The following is a 15,645-nucleotide window of genomic DNA, read 5'->3' on the forward strand; positions in this document are numbered from 1 at the left end:
ATGTTTGAGGGTAAGGCCAGAAAAACTGCAGACACCAGGCCTGACATCATGTAGCTACAGAACCGTGCCTGTGGCCACCTACCTCTAGACATTTTGTTATGTGAGAAAAATAAACTCCTATCACCTTAAGCCGCTTTTGTTGGTTTTACTTAATCTGCACCAGAAAGCATCCCTATCTGACATAGTAACATAAAAATTCATACAACAAACTATATCCAGGAATAAACGTCAAAAATATGTGAAAAATCTAGTTTAAAAAAACATTTAGGTTAGCTTATTCCTTTCCGCCCGTGGATGCTGCTGAGGAAGCATTGTTAAAGTCTCTCTTGTCCCTGCTGTCATATCTAAGTCAGAGTCTCCTAAAGAGCCCATACAGCTGAGGAAGCTCTTTATTGGAGGGTTGAGATTTGAAACAACCGATGAGAGCCTGAGGAGCCATTTTGAACAATGGGGAACACTCACAGACTGTGTGGTAATGAAAAATCCAAACACCAAGCGCTCCAGGGGCTTTGGGTTTGTCACATCTGCCACTGTGGAAGAGGTAGATGCAGCCATGAATGCAAGGCCACACCAGGTGGATGGAAGAGTTGTGGAACCAAAGAGAGCTGTCTAAGAGAAGATTTTCAAAGACCAGGTGCCACTTAACTGTGAAAAAGATATTTGGTGGCACTAAAGAAGACACTGAAGAACATCATCTAAGAGATTATTTTGATCAGTATGGAAAAAATGAAGTGATTGAAATCATGACTGACAGAGACAGTGATAAGAAAAGGGGCTTTGCCTTTGTAACCTTTGACAACCATGACTGCATGGATAAGACTGTCATTCAGAAATACCATACTATGAATGGCCACAACTGTGAAGTTAGGAAAGCCCTGTCAAAGCAAAAGATGGCTAATGCGTCATCCAGTCAAAGAGGTCGAAGTGATTCTAGAAACTTTGGTGGTGGCTGTGGAGGTGGTCTTGGTGGGAATGACAACTTTGGTCGTGGAGGAAACTTTAGTGGTCATGCTGGCTGTGGTGGCAGCTGTGGTGGTGGATGTGGTGGCAGTGAGGATGGCTCTAATGGATTTGGTGATGATGGAAGCAATTCTGGAGTGGGTGGAAGCTACAATGATTTTGGCAAACAATCAGTCTTCAAATTTTGGACCCAGCTGGGTGTAGTGGCTCATGCCTGTAATCACAGCACTTTAAGAGGCTGAGGCAAGTGGATCACCTGAGGTCAGGTGTTCGAGAGCAGCCCAGCCAATATGGCAAAACCCCATGTTTATTAAAAATACAAAAATTAGCCAGGCTTGGTGGGGTGTGCCTATAGTCCCAGCTACTCGGGAGGCTGAAGCAGGAGAATCGCTTGAACCCGGGAGGCAGAGGTTGCAGTGAGCCGAGGTTGCACCACTGCACTCCAGTCTGGGCAACAGAGTGAGACCTGTTTCAGAAAAAATTTGGACCCATGAAGGTGGAAACTTTGGAGGGAGAAGCTCTGGCCTCTATGGCGGTGGAGGCCAATGCTTTTCTAAACCATGAAACCAAGGTGGCTATGCTGGTTCCAGTAGTAGCAGTAGCTATGGCAATGGCAGAAGATTTTAATTACTGCCAGGAAACAAAGCTTAGCAGGAGAGGAGAGTCAGAGAAGTGACAGGGAAGCTACAGATTACAACAGATTTTTGAACTCAGCCAAGCACAGTGGTGGCAGGGCCTAGCTGCTACAAAGAAGACATGTTTTAGACAAAAACTCATGTGTATGGGCAAAAAACTTGAGGATTGTATTTGTGATGAATTGTATAACAGGTTATTTTAGTTCCTGTTCTGTGGAAAGTGTAAAGAATTCCAACACAGGGTTTTAATGTAGTTTTGTTTTTTTGTTTTTTGTACCCATGCTGTTGATTGCTAAAGGTAATAGTCTGATCATGACGCTGAATAAATGTGTCTTTTTTTTTAATGTGCTGTGTAAAGTTGGTCTACTCTGAAGCCATCTTGGTAAATTTCCCCAATAGTGTGAAGTTAGAATTCCTTTAGGGTGATGCCAGGTTCTATTTGGAGTTTATATACAACCTGCTTGGATGGAGAAGCCACTGTCTTCAGAAACCTTGGTGTAGTTGAACTGATAGTTACTGTTGTGACCTGAAGTTCACCATTAAAAGGGATTACCCAAGCAAAGTCATGAAATTATTTGTTATAAAAATGATTGTTGACACATACTATGCAATATATCTAAATTGAATAGTGGTACAGATAAAATTATAGATGAGAATGAAGCTTGTGTATCATCCATTATCATACATAATCAATAAACAATTTAGTTCTCTTGGCAAAAAATGTTTAAAATACTACTAAACAATCTAAAAGAACTCTTGAAAGAATAGAAAGACACATCTATTTTTGAATAGAGAGACTCAATTATTAAAATATTGAAGCTCTCTAAATTAATATATTAATGAAATATCACACCAATAAAAATAACACCAAAATAACTCTGTTTTCAAATGGGAAAAATACCATAATATCAGGCATGGAAAAATACCATAAATAAAACCAAGAGGACTGGGGGAAATGTCCACAAAACAGATGGCCAAGAGCTACTTTTTATGTATAGTTTCCACAAATCAATAAGAAACAGCAAAAGAATAATGAGCAAATAGTTTAACAGATGCAAAACTGTAAAACTCCTAGAAGATGAGAGGAAGTCTAGAGGATCTTGGGTTTGGCAATAACTTTTTAGGTACACCACCAAACACATGATCCATGAAACAAATAACTGATAAGCTGGATTTAAAATTAAAATAAAATTTTCTGCTCTGTAAAAGGCACTGCCAAGTGAATAAAAAGACAAGCTCGACTGGGAGAAATATTTGCAAAAGATATATCTAATAAAGGACTGTTATCCAAACTATATAAAGAATTCTTAAAACTCAACAAGAAAGCAAAACAGACACTTGACCAGAAAGAATACACAGACGGTAAAGAAGCATATGAAAAGATGCTTCACATCATATGTCATCAGAAAAATGCCAATTAAAACAACAATGAGATACTACTGCACACCTATTAGAATGGCCAAAATCCAGAACACGGACAACAGCAAATGCTGTCAAGGATGTGGAGCAACAGGAGCTCTCATTCATTGCTGGTGGAGATTTAAAATGGTATAGCTGCTTTGGAGACAGTTTGGCAGTTTCTTACAAAACTAAACACTCTTGCCATGACTCAGCACTCATACTCTTCGGTATTTATACAAAGAAATGAAGACTTACATCTTACAAAATGTGCACACAAATATTTATAGCAGCTTTATTCATAATTGTCAAAATTTAGAAGAATCTATTATGTTCTTCAGTAGGTGAATGGAGAAATAAACTGTGGTATATTCAGACAATGGAATATTCTTCTTTGTGCTAAAAAAAAAAAAAAAAGAGCTATCCAGCCATGAAAAGACATGGAGGAAATTACTAAGTAAAAGAAGCCAATCTAAAAAGGCGATATATTGTATATTCCAACAACATGACAGTCTGGAAAAGGCAAAACTATGCAGACAGTAAAAAGATAAGTATTTGCCAGGGGTTAAAGAGGAGGAACGCATGAACAGGCAGAACACAGAGAATTCTGGAGGCAGCGAAAATACTCTGTATGATACTCTAATGGTGGATACGTGTCATTGTTCATTTGCCAAAACCCAAAGAATGTGCAAAGAATGAACTCTAATATAAACTATGGGCTTTGGGTGATAATGAGAAGTCAATGTAGGCTCATCAAATGTACCACTCTGGTGGGGGATGTTGTTAATGCATATGTGGGGACAGGTGGGAATATGGAAAATCTCAATACCCTCTGCTCAGTTTTGCTGTGAATCTAAAACAGCTCTACAAGATAAAGTTTGTTAAAAAAAAATCCTTTAACAGACTCTTCAGAAAGGGAAACACAAATAATCTTATAAATACATGAAAAGATGCTCAACCTCACTCATAAGACAGGTATAGATTAAAAATAACATTTCCACTCATCTCATTGGCAAAGATTAAAAGCTTTGATAATACAATAATGGAGGATATAGGATAAAGGCCCTCATATATTGTTGGTGAGGGTATCAAATGGTACAACCACCTTGAATAGGGAATGTCAAACTTTATTTGCATATTCCCTTTGATCCAAAAGTTTCATCTCTAGGCCAGGTGCAGTGGCTCACACCTGTAATCCCAGCATTCTGGGAGGCTGAGGCAGGTGGATCACTTGAGGTCAGGGGTTCAAGACCAGCCTGGCCAACATGGCAAAACCTGTCTCTACTAAAAATACAAAGATTAGCCAGATGTGGTGGCACACGCCTGTATTCCCAGCTACCCAGAAGGAGGCTGAGGCAGGAGAATCGCTTGAACCTGGGAGGTGAAGGTTGCAGTGAGCCAAGATTGTGCCACTGCACTCCAGCTTGGGTGACAGAGCAAGGCTTCATTTCAAAAAACAAAAACAAAAGAACCCAAAAGTTTCACCTCTAAAAATCTATCCTATAGCTCAGCAGTGCCCAAAAGAAATAGGTATGCCACAAATGCAAGCCACATATAAAATTTCACATTTTCTAGTAGTCACATTAAAAAAGATAAAGATGAAATTAATTTTATGAATAAAGCAGATATATATTCATGCAGATATATATTCATACTGAAGGAATGTGTTCTTTTTTCGAGTTTACAAGGGAGCATAATTTTAAGGGCAAGAACTTCCCAACACCATGCCCTCTTCCCATCTCTCTCCATCCGAGAGATTTAACAGTTTGTTTTAATTTTCGAGGGTGCAGGAAGAATCAAAAAGTCAATCACTCCAGTGGAAGTTCTAAGGAACTCCTTTCATTGGCCAGAAGTCTTAAAGAAAAGCTTGTTACCAGTGCAGTCTAAAGGGACATTGTATAAAAAATTGTCCCCAAAGGAATGGACCACCATCTTGTCCATGCCTACTGTGCCAAGGGAATCACTGAAAAGCACACTGTCCCAGGGGACAAAAGTTCCCAGGGCCTAAGATACCTAACCAAACAACACAATGGCAGAACTAAGGGGGCCTAAAGCAAGTGCCAGCACAGCCATCACCCTCACAAAGCCCCAGGTAAAGCTAACCATAAAGGTTCAAAAAGTTAATCTTCTCCTGAACACTGGCATGGCCTTCTCAGTATTTCTGTCCTGCCCTGGAGACTTGGTGCCTGTTAATTCTCTCCCCTCAAACTCTCCCTCTCTAGGCCCATCCTGGGAAGAACCATTTTCAGTTATTCTGTCTACCCTAAAGGCAGTTAAGATGGTGGGATTTAACTTATAAATTCATCACACTCGGCTAAAGCCTTAAACACCTCCTAAAAAAAGTCATAAATCCTCCACTCCGCAGCCTAAAGTTCCAGAAGACAACACTTCGTACACCAGCAAGCCATTAAAAAATCTACATCTGCTTTTCCAACACAATCCTCAGGGAAGTAACCACTCAAAAGTCTAATTTATATCCTGGCATTAACGGAACTATAACCCTCAACTTTGCTATCTCTCAAACTCCAGTTATCCTTTTCATAGTGATACACAATATGTACAGTTTAACCTTGTGCTTGTATATTAAGAAGAAAAGTGTGTGTATTTGTGTACACACATTTTTTGTGTGTACACAAATACACACACACACATCTTTTTTCTTAACATACAAGCACAAGGTTAAACTGTACATACTGACTGTATATACATGTGTATGTACATCTCTGTGTGTATATATCTACAAGTATATACATATATACATAAATACACATAGAATGAGAAGAGAGGAAGGGAGAAAGAGAAAGATGGTTTGTAAGACATATTGCTGTGTGAAATAAGCAACAGATAAATAAGTACAGAACACTATTATATAGTACCCTACCATTTATGGGGAAAAAGATGGGGAAGTGACAAACACATATATGTTTATATATGTGTGGACTATCCCTGAAAGGAAATGAAAATTGGAAACAGTATTTGCTTCTGAGAAAAGGTACTAGGGGACAGAGATGGGACAGATAACTTTTTACTATTTAACTTTTTAACCTTGTGCTTATTTATTAAGGAAAAAAAAATCATTGAGGGACCACTATGTGCCAAATATGTTCAACAGTAAATATGTTCTCTACCCAGAAACTTATATTTAGAGGATGAGGAGGGTCAAACAAATAAGATTATTCATTATAAAGAAACTAGACCCACAGCCTGAGCAACAAAACCAGACACTGTCTCTACTAAAAATAAAAAAATTAGCTGGGTATGGTGGCTCATGCCTGTGGTTGGAAGGCTGAAGCAGGAGGATTGCTTGATCCTGGAAGGTTGAGGCTGCAATTAGCTATGATTGTGCCACTGTACTCCAGACTTGGTGACAGAGCAAGACCTTGTCTCAATTAAAAAAATAAAAAAGAAAGAAAGAGAGAAGAAAGGAAACCAGACCCAGAACTTTAGGAGGCTGAGGTGGGAGGATTGCTTGAGGCATGAGTTTGAGACCAGTGTGGGGACACAGTAAGACCCTGTCTCTACCAAAAGAAAAAAGGAAAAAAGTAGGCAAGTGGTACAGCTTATAGCCCCAGCTACTCGAGAGGCTGAGGCTGGAGAATACCTTGAGTTCAGGAGTTTGTAGCTACAGTGATCACATCACTGTACTCCAGCCTGGGCAACAGAGTGAGACCCCATCTCTCAAAAAAAAAAAAAAGAAAGAAAGAAAGAAAAAGGAAGAATCAGTGATAAAAGTTCTGAGAAGGAAATAAGACGATAAGAAAGAGTCACTAATGGAAGCCACTTTATATAAGGTAGCCAGGGAAGGTCCTTCAAGGAAGCACTATCTGAGTAGGAACCCAAAGGTGGCTCACACCTGTAATCCCAGTACTTTGGGAGGCCGAGGCAGGAGGATCACAAGGTCAGGAGTTTGAGACCAGCCTGGCCAGCATGGTGAAACCCCGTCTCTATTAAAAATACAAAAATTAGCCAGACATGGTGGCAGGCGCCTGTAATCCCAGCTACTCGGGAGGCTGAGGCAGGAGAATCGCTTGAAACCAGAAGGTGGAGGTTATGGTCAGCCAAGATAGTGCCACTGTACCCCAGCCTCAGCAAAAGAGTGAGCCTCCATCTTTAAAAAAGAAAAGAAGCAAGTTGGAAAGATCTGGGGAAGAGCAATCCAAGCAGAAGACAAAACAATTATAATGGCTCAAAGATGGGAAAGGGCTTGCTATATTGGAGGAGCTGGAGAACAGAAGGGAGCAATGGTATGACCAGAAGATTGAAATGTTAATTTCTGCCAGTAAAACAGAGCTTGGTATGTCTGGAGTCCTTCAACACAAGAAGAAAGACAAATACAAGAACGCAGACTCATCACCCACCCAGAAGCCCCAAAAGGTGGTTCAGTACTGTGCTGCATTCTCCTATTTCCCCTCCAGGGCCACTTTTCACCCTTCTCAACTCTGCTTTCTGCCACATATGCTGATATATCAAGTGGAATCTGATGGCCGACAGGGAGCTCCAGCAGAAAGTCAGAGGGAGAGGAGTGCATGGACAAAGTACCATTCCTCTGGCTCTGTTGTTGAAAACTCCCATTCATTTGTCAAGTTCTCGCTACAATGTGACCTTATGAAATGGTAAAGTATGGATTTAGGAAGGGATAGAGAAATCAAGGACAATTAGAAATAAAAGAACTAAAGAAGAGATTTTTGTAATTATACACATTGAGAAATAATAAATGCTATTAGAGATACACATTCTTTGAGGACCAGCCTCAGTGTTTTTAATTTTCTGTTCCCAATGTCTACCTTTGCTTTCCAGTATAGAAAACATACTCAGCACATATTATTTGAATAAAAAAGATGAACTATAAGATAAGCAAAGGTCAGGAGTCCAAGGTTTACCTTGTATCCATTGTCTTCCTTGCGGTTGTGAGAAGCAGTAATCATCACACCTGCAACTGCTTTGAGCCTCTGAACTGCATATGGCTGAAAAATTAATGACAACATAATTACTTTTTGCTTCCTAGCTATTTACACATTTGACATCAGAATAACTGATTAAATAACAAGAAAAGCATTATACTCTAATATTGCTTTTGTTTATATCCTCTTTTCTTTTCACTTGATTTTTCCTCATACCTTTATTACAATATTTCCTTCCTTTTCTTTTTTGAATTCCTTCTGTTTTAACACAAACATATTAAGTGAAAGTCAACTCATTATTTTAAAATCTTTTTTCCTTATATATTAATTAAGGCTATACATTTCCTTCTCAGGAGGGCTTTAGTTATATCCCATAATTTTTGCTATGTATTGTTTTCATTTTTGCACAGTTTTAAATACTTACAGTTAGTCCTTGCTTTGCACAGTTCCTACACATGAATTACTGATACTATGTTTTTGTTAAATAGCACCAGCCTCTGAACAACACGTTGAAATTTCAGTTACCATGGTAATGTTAACCATATCTGCATCAAGTATACACTTAGCTTCTAGCTCTTCAGTCCACACATCCCTATATTGATAACTGAGTCACATCATGATAAGTGATCAATCATGTCACTCTTTAAAAGTGTGTCAGTGATCGGTCACTGAGCATCTGTTATTTAGCGCTCACACAAACTGCAAAACATGTGGCTCTATTGCCTCCTTTTCTCCCAGTAATAAACCCACATGACAGTTTACAAAAATGGATAATGGAAAGTGGGAACTGGCCAACAAAGGTGAAAGTGCAGCAAAGAAGCAAAAATTGGTAATAATAGAGAAAAATTTGAATTGAACATAAATGGAGTTATAGAAAAAATAAGTGGGAATGCTGACACTGCTGCCATTCAAGAGACTTTAGACATGCTACTGGGGGAGTGTAGTGAAGGTGGACACATGGATTAAATGAGGAACGGGATTGTGATGAGAAGGATGAAGATGTCCTGGAGGAAGTGACACCAACAAAAAAAAAACCTTCACATTAAAGGAACTCCCAGAGATATTTCATGACATTGAAATTAACAAAGGTTAAGATGCTGGAAATGAATCCATACTCAGAAAGGTGTATTAACAATTTGCCAAGGCACAGAAAAGAAGCTTGCTTGTGATATAAATAAATTATAATTATAAGAAGCAGGCTTTGTTTATCTCTTTATAAGTTTTATTTATTTATTCATTTGAGACGGAGTCTTGCTCTGTCGCCCAGGCTGAAGTGCAGCGGCATGATCTTGGCTCACTGCAACCTCTGCCTCTCAGGTTGAAGCAATTCTCGTGCCTTGGCCTCCTGAGTAGCCGGGATTACAGATGTGTACCATCATGCCTGGCTAATTTTTGTATTTTTTAGTAGAGATAGGGTTTCGCTGTGTTAAATAGCCTGGTCTAGAACTCCTGACCTCAGGCGATCTGTCTGCCTCGGCCTCCCAAAATGCTGGTATTATAGGCCTGAGCTGTTGCTCCCAGCCTCCTGATAAGTTCTTTTTATGAAGAACCAAAGCACTTTAGTTATCAATGTTTCTTAATGTTTTAAATTAAAAGGTACTAAGTAAACATTAGTTTTACCATTTTTTTTCTTTTCCCTATACACTTTTAACCAAGAGCAAGAATGTTTTTAATGTTTTGGTAAAAAAATGTTAAAGGTCATGAAACAGTGATGATTTTTCTCATTGATGATTAAGATTCCTTGGCATGGTTTTGGCTTGTACAGCTGTCTTTATAGCCCCACACTACTGTGCAAAGCAAGGACTGCCTGTAATTTCTAATCTGCATTATGTTATCTTCCTTAATCCACAAATAGTTTATGAATGTGTTTTTTATATATCAAACATGGGAGGATTTATGGGCTTTTTATTTCTGATTTCATTGCATTGGGGTCCAGGTATATGGTTTGATAAGCAGTTCTTAGGCATTTACTGAGACTCTGATTCTGTTTATAATGTAAATCCTATTGTCACGCAAAAGAGCATTTTTACACATATACACACACACGCACACCCAGATCAAGCCTGTTGACAATGTGTTCGAATCTATCCTTCATCATTTTTGTCTGCCCAATGAATTAATTTCTGAAAGAAGAGTATTAAAATATTCCACTAGTAGACTTGTTAACTTTTATAGATCAAGTTCTTAGCTAAGTTTAACAAATGTTTGTTGAATGAAAATAAACTCAAAGCAAAATTTGTTTTCCTTCCATTGGTCCCTCGTATCACTCAATACAGAACTACAAGCATGAAAAAGATTTGAATCCTAGTTGATTTAAGAAATCTTTCAAGAGCAGCAAGCTGTATGATCACTAACACAACACACTTACTACAAAAGGTGTAGGAACATATCTTGAAAAAAGGTACACAGGAACATCTTTGGCCAGCAAGACTGCAGCAGTGAGTTTAGCAAGCCTAAAAAAAGAGATATTTCATTTAGTCCTTCACCTACCATGCTTTTTAAAAACCAACCTTCCACATAAATGTTTCATATTATAATTAGTCTGAATAAAGAGTAGCCTAATATATCCTATCTTATAATCACTGATTATTTAAACTTCATGCCCTAATTGGAAAATTTTAAATAAATAAGATTTTTTTTAAAGAGAGTTTAAAAATTAACATAACTGATATTTCAGTTTCCTCTTTTTCCCTCATTCATCTTTTGATGGCTCTTTTACTAAGAAATAAAATCTGCAAAAGGCAAAAAGAATGGAAAAAGTGAAATAAGAGACTTTGATAAGCCCAGTATGCATTATTACTCCCTGAAGAAAGATATCACTACATCATGATTATCTATTTATGAAAATACCATAAAACTAATCAAATAGGCATATAATGAGAGAATATAAGCTACATTATTCGCCTACCCAGTGCATTTGCCAAAATATTAAAGTTATAATCTAGGATGTCATTCTAAATATGAACTCTAAATATTTTAAATTTTTACTCCTTTCTGTAAAATCTAAAGCTTTTCTTTGAAACACTTTTCTTCGAAACACTTTTCTTCTATTTCAGCTGTAACTGAGCATGGGATCACATGTCTATCTGACAGTCTATTGTTTCAGAAATCCTACTGTTGGACAAAAAATTTTTTAAAATATGTTTTATTCTATTTCAACTTAATCTTTGAAACAATTAACTTTGTACCTCTGACTGCTGCAGCTGCTAGTTACTTGACCCCGAGTGTCATACCCAACCACAAAGCCTCTCTGCTTGAAGTCTGAGAAACATCTTTCAAGGTATTTGTACATCCCCTGAAGCAAATAAACACAAAAGATTAGTCCTAATGGATGCTTGCATTTCATATGACTCAGAATCTCTTATTTTTATGTTTGGTGTATAGTGTATTGGCTCCTAGGGAAGTAGCTTCTACCTTTATGCCCATGTTTACCAGTGTGGGAGCAATACAACATTTCCTGGATTTTCAGACACATTTAATATCATGGAAATACAGATTTAGTAACCACTAAATCCAATACAATAAGTAAAACATTAGGAAAAACAGAAGAAACATAATCATCAATAAGCTAAAAAAAAAAATGATTAGAAGAGCCAACATAAACTGTTTCTTGTCTCAAGGCTCTAGAGAACAGAATTTTGTCTTAAGTTCTTACTAAATCATATGATTGAAGTTAACCAAAAGATTTGACCTATTTATGATGCAAACATTTTTAATCAGCAACACAGTTCTTCACTAGAACATTTCTTATGATGGTTGATCCCATCTGTAATTCTTTGGTTTTAAAATCTCACAGAAAAAAATATTATAGACTAGGAAAATTTGCAGTCATGGATGACAAAAAAATGAAGTATTTCATATTGAAAACATCACAATGACAAACTAAAACCATTTAACTATCTTATGAATGATTTGCTAATTTTAATACTTTAATATCTAAAAATAATATTTTTTAACATTTTATATTATTACATTCCTTTAAAATTAGTTCCACAAAAAGATGGGACATTTAATCATAACAACCCTGAAAAGAAAGAAATGCAGACATCATTTCTAATTTGGTCTCTTTCAGTATCTCTTTCAAAAAGAAGAGACTCTAAGATTAAAGCTCCATGTAATGTCTTGCCTAAGGCCATTCATTCAACTAAAACTAAGTTATACTAACTTACTGAAGACCTATTATATGCAGACACTGCTAAATAAGTATGTGGTAGCACCAGACAAAGTCCCAGTGACTTCTGGTGCCTGAGTCTCTCAAGTACAATTAATTTTCCCAATCTGTAAGCTATGAGTGCGTGCATGCTTAGCATATCAACTAGATTCAACAACTTATTTCTAATGATACTATCCTAAAACCTCACAGACCCTCATATTATTCTCTGCTATCAGAATCCATCTTATTTCCCTATATATATTGGTTGGTGGAAAAGTAATTGTAGTTTTTACCATTTAAAAAAAAAAAAAAAAAAAGGCCAAAACCGCAATTACTTTTGCACTATGAAGTCTGAAAAGGGCTAGTGCTTAAGAATCAGATTCCATGTGGCTTTTCCACTTCACACAAAGGAATCCCAAATCTAGTAAAAACTTGTACTTCTGTAGAGATTGATTTTCAAACACCTCCCCCACTTCTCTTTCTAAAATCAAGAAATCTTCACTTTGAATGAAAGCATATGAAGAGACTAAATGTATAAGAAAAGAATGAACTAAAGCATCTCTGGTTGAGGAATGGGGGCGGGGCGGGTAAGGAAGGTGGCAGGTATCCTACCTATCCAGCCATCCCGTCATTCCTTCTCTCTCACCCTTGCATTAGCCCTTGGCTTTAGAGGATTCTCTCAGAATAAGGCTAAAGATGATTTACTACGTGGGAGTATCAATTAGAATTATGTCTACTGAACAATTCTCTAGCCCAGAACTATTTTTAGTATATGCTAAATACATTATTGGCCTCAAAAGTGTAGTTATTTGAAACAGGATGATTCACTGCAAAGACAAGCAATTTGTTTCTAGAGTAAGTGGCATAACTATGGAGAGAAATAAAATGAATTGTATCATATTACACAGTTAACTCTCATATGGATATAGAAAATAATAAACAAGAATATTTTCAACTAAATTTTCCAAATACTCTGGTTAACCTTTATGAATGGCCATATACCAAAATGAGTAATTATTTTCTTCTATCTAGGTTTGTTTCTTTATATTCACTGGATATGCCAGTATACATTTCTTGTTTTCAAATGCAAAGTAACATTGTCAAGAAGTTAACAATGGTAACCAAAATAACTCTTAATGAGGAAGTCAGTCAGTGACGTGAAGATACATAAATGACTTCTAAAATCTTGAGCAAGACTAAAGATCAGAATTGAGTCTACAGTTTTTACTTACATAAGAGTAACTTCTAGGAAATAAAGCTTTGTGTGTGTGTGTTTAGAAAGGCATTACCTAATTTATAAAGCAAAACAAACAAACAAAAAAACCAGACTGAGAAAAAGTACACTCTTATTTTTTTCTTTTTGAGACAGAGTCTTGCTCTGTCACCAGGCTGGAGTGCAGTGGCATGATCTTGGCTCATTGCAACCTCCGCCTCCTGAGTTCAAGAGATTCTCCTGCCTCAGCCTCCCAAGTAGCTGGGACTACAGGCATGCGCCACCATGCCCAGCTAATTTTTGTATTTTTAGTAGAGACAGGGTTTCACCATGTTGGCCAGGATGGTCTCGATCTCTTGATCTCATGATCCGCCTGCCTTGGCCTCCCAAAGTGCTGGGATTACAGGCATGAGCCACCATGCCCAGCTAGAAATACACTCTTAATACTTTATAATACTTACCTGTGTTGACTGTATTACTGTAAGGTCATTAATATAGCAAAACCCTGCCCCCATGGCAGAGCGAAGTCCTGCAGTCCCAAAAGTCATTCGGCAACAAAGACGATCTCGCAGCTCCTTGTTCATCCCATTCCGTAACAGGTTTTCAATCTGCTCTTTTGTTTTGGGATTCTATAAAAAAATAAGTATTAAAACTTAACCAGGATCACAAGCAGAGTCCTAATATGAAGCTCTTCTGAGGAACCAATATGCACATATCACAAGGTTCAACATTCAGTAGAAATTCCACAGTGCTACTTCTTTGTATGTATAATAAAATAATACCTGCCATTCACTGAGTCCCCAAAGGAGAAAGGGCCTGTTGAGGGTGATTTACATACCTCTAAATTTCATAGCATTTGTATAGCATATTAGAGAACATTCTTTTTAAAAATTTGATAAATTTAAGAGCTATGAATCCAAATAAACCTCTTAGTAAAAAATGACATCAATTAAGTTAGAGTCGATGTTAAGTTTCAATCATAGTTCGCTGTAACCTCAAACTCCCAGGCTCAACTGATCTAGCCTCAGCCTCTTGAGTAGCTGGGACTACAGGCATGTGCCACCATGCATGGCTAATACATTAAGTTTTAAGAGAAATAGAGACACTACTGGATAAATACCATCAAAACATGCCTACCAGTTACCTACCTAGACCTCTGCAATTCAAAATCAACAGATATTCCTTTCTACTCCTTAAAAATCACAGAAAACTATTCAATTTATCTATGGCACAAGTTGACCATAAAAACACTTTATGTGTTAAGTGTGAACTTAATTAAGAATGAGAACAAAAATTCATTCCAAGCATGGTTTGTGAGGCAGGGCATGCCAACATCTATATTAGGGATTCTGTATTTCATTATCTTGTATTTTAACTTATTTTCATAAATCTCAAGAATACCTGTCACTGAAAATGGTGCTTCACAAAAGAGTGTCAAGTTTCAAATAAAATGCAATTATAATAACAGTAAGACTTACATAGAATTTTCCAGTATTTTCTTTTTGGAAAAGTCAAATATTAAGAAAAGGAGATGAAACACAACTTCTCTCTTCAACATTAATATGAATTGAGTCCATACCGTTTACTTCTTCAACATCTACACAATGATGATGAATATTCAGAGTAATGAACCAGTGCACATGAAAGGTGTTAAATATTACAGTATATTTGTCCTTAGAAAGACATAAAAACATATTAATATACAATTTAAACAAAATGGTTTTCTGGTTACAATAGAAATTAAATTAACCAGAGTACATGGCCAAACTAATGAGAAGCTGAATGAGATTAACTGAAATTTTAATCTGCTTAAAACTAATGGATGTTAAAGCATATAGATATATAATCCTGACTCAAGGAGTTTCTGTTTCATAAACAGCATACACTAACAAATACGCAACCTACATAAAAATATGAATAGCTATTAAGAGAAAAATATGAATAACAATATCTGGAGTACTATCATGTCTAAGACACCACTAGATTTTACAGAGAGGTCAAAGAGACTTGAAGAGGGCTAACATTTAAAGATGGGCATAAGAATGGCAAAAATTGAATTAACTCTTCACGTGTCGAGAGTATATGGTACTGTAATACTCTGCTAGTAGGAATGTAAATTGGGATAGTCTTTCTACAGTGGTTTTACAGTAAGTATCAAATTTTAAATTGCACATGCCTTTGGCTCATAGATTTCTATCCACAGCAGTACTTTCACATGAACAATAACATTTATTCATACAAGAACATTCATTGCAGCATTGTATGGGTAGTGTTATTATTAATATTACTATTGTATAGATGAAGAAATGAAGATTTAGAGAGGAAGCCTAGTATCACTGAGCTGGTACTGGAAATTTAGATAGGATGGGAACCCAGGCTGGTCTG

General features: G+C 37.0%; 1 protein-coding gene across 2 annotated transcripts in view; it reads right to left on the reverse strand.

The window, feature by feature from the left end:
* Positions 1 to 15,645, reverse strand: part of PGM2L1 (phosphoglucomutase 2 like 1) — a 58,435-nt gene that overhangs the window by 19,141 nt on the left and 23,649 nt on the right. The window contains exons 1-5 of one of the 2 annotated variants that reach the window (XM_012456962.3): positions 14,739 to 14,833; positions 13,722 to 13,889; positions 11,083 to 11,189; positions 10,263 to 10,347; positions 7,874 to 7,957 (exon numbers count right to left, since the gene is read on the reverse strand). In XM_012456962.3, the coding sequence (XP_012312385.3) occupies positions 7,874 to 7,957; positions 10,263 to 10,347; positions 11,083 to 11,189; positions 13,722 to 13,844 (399 nt within the window). In that variant the 5' untranslated portion in view covers positions 13,845 to 13,889; positions 14,739 to 14,833. Of the gene's footprint in view, positions 1 to 7,873; positions 7,958 to 10,262; positions 10,348 to 11,082; positions 11,190 to 13,721; positions 13,890 to 14,738; positions 14,834 to 15,645 lie in introns of those variants that run through there. The other variant, XM_012456961.3, reaches the window with a different exon arrangement.

This window comes from Aotus nancymaae, unplaced genomic scaffold (genome assembly GCF_030222135.1).
Source record: "Aotus nancymaae isolate 86718 unplaced genomic scaffold, 86718_ANA_hifiasm-v0.15.2.pri h1tg000059l, whole genome shotgun sequence".
Lineage (NCBI taxonomy): Eukaryota > Metazoa > Chordata > Mammalia > Primates > Aotidae > Aotus > Aotus nancymaae.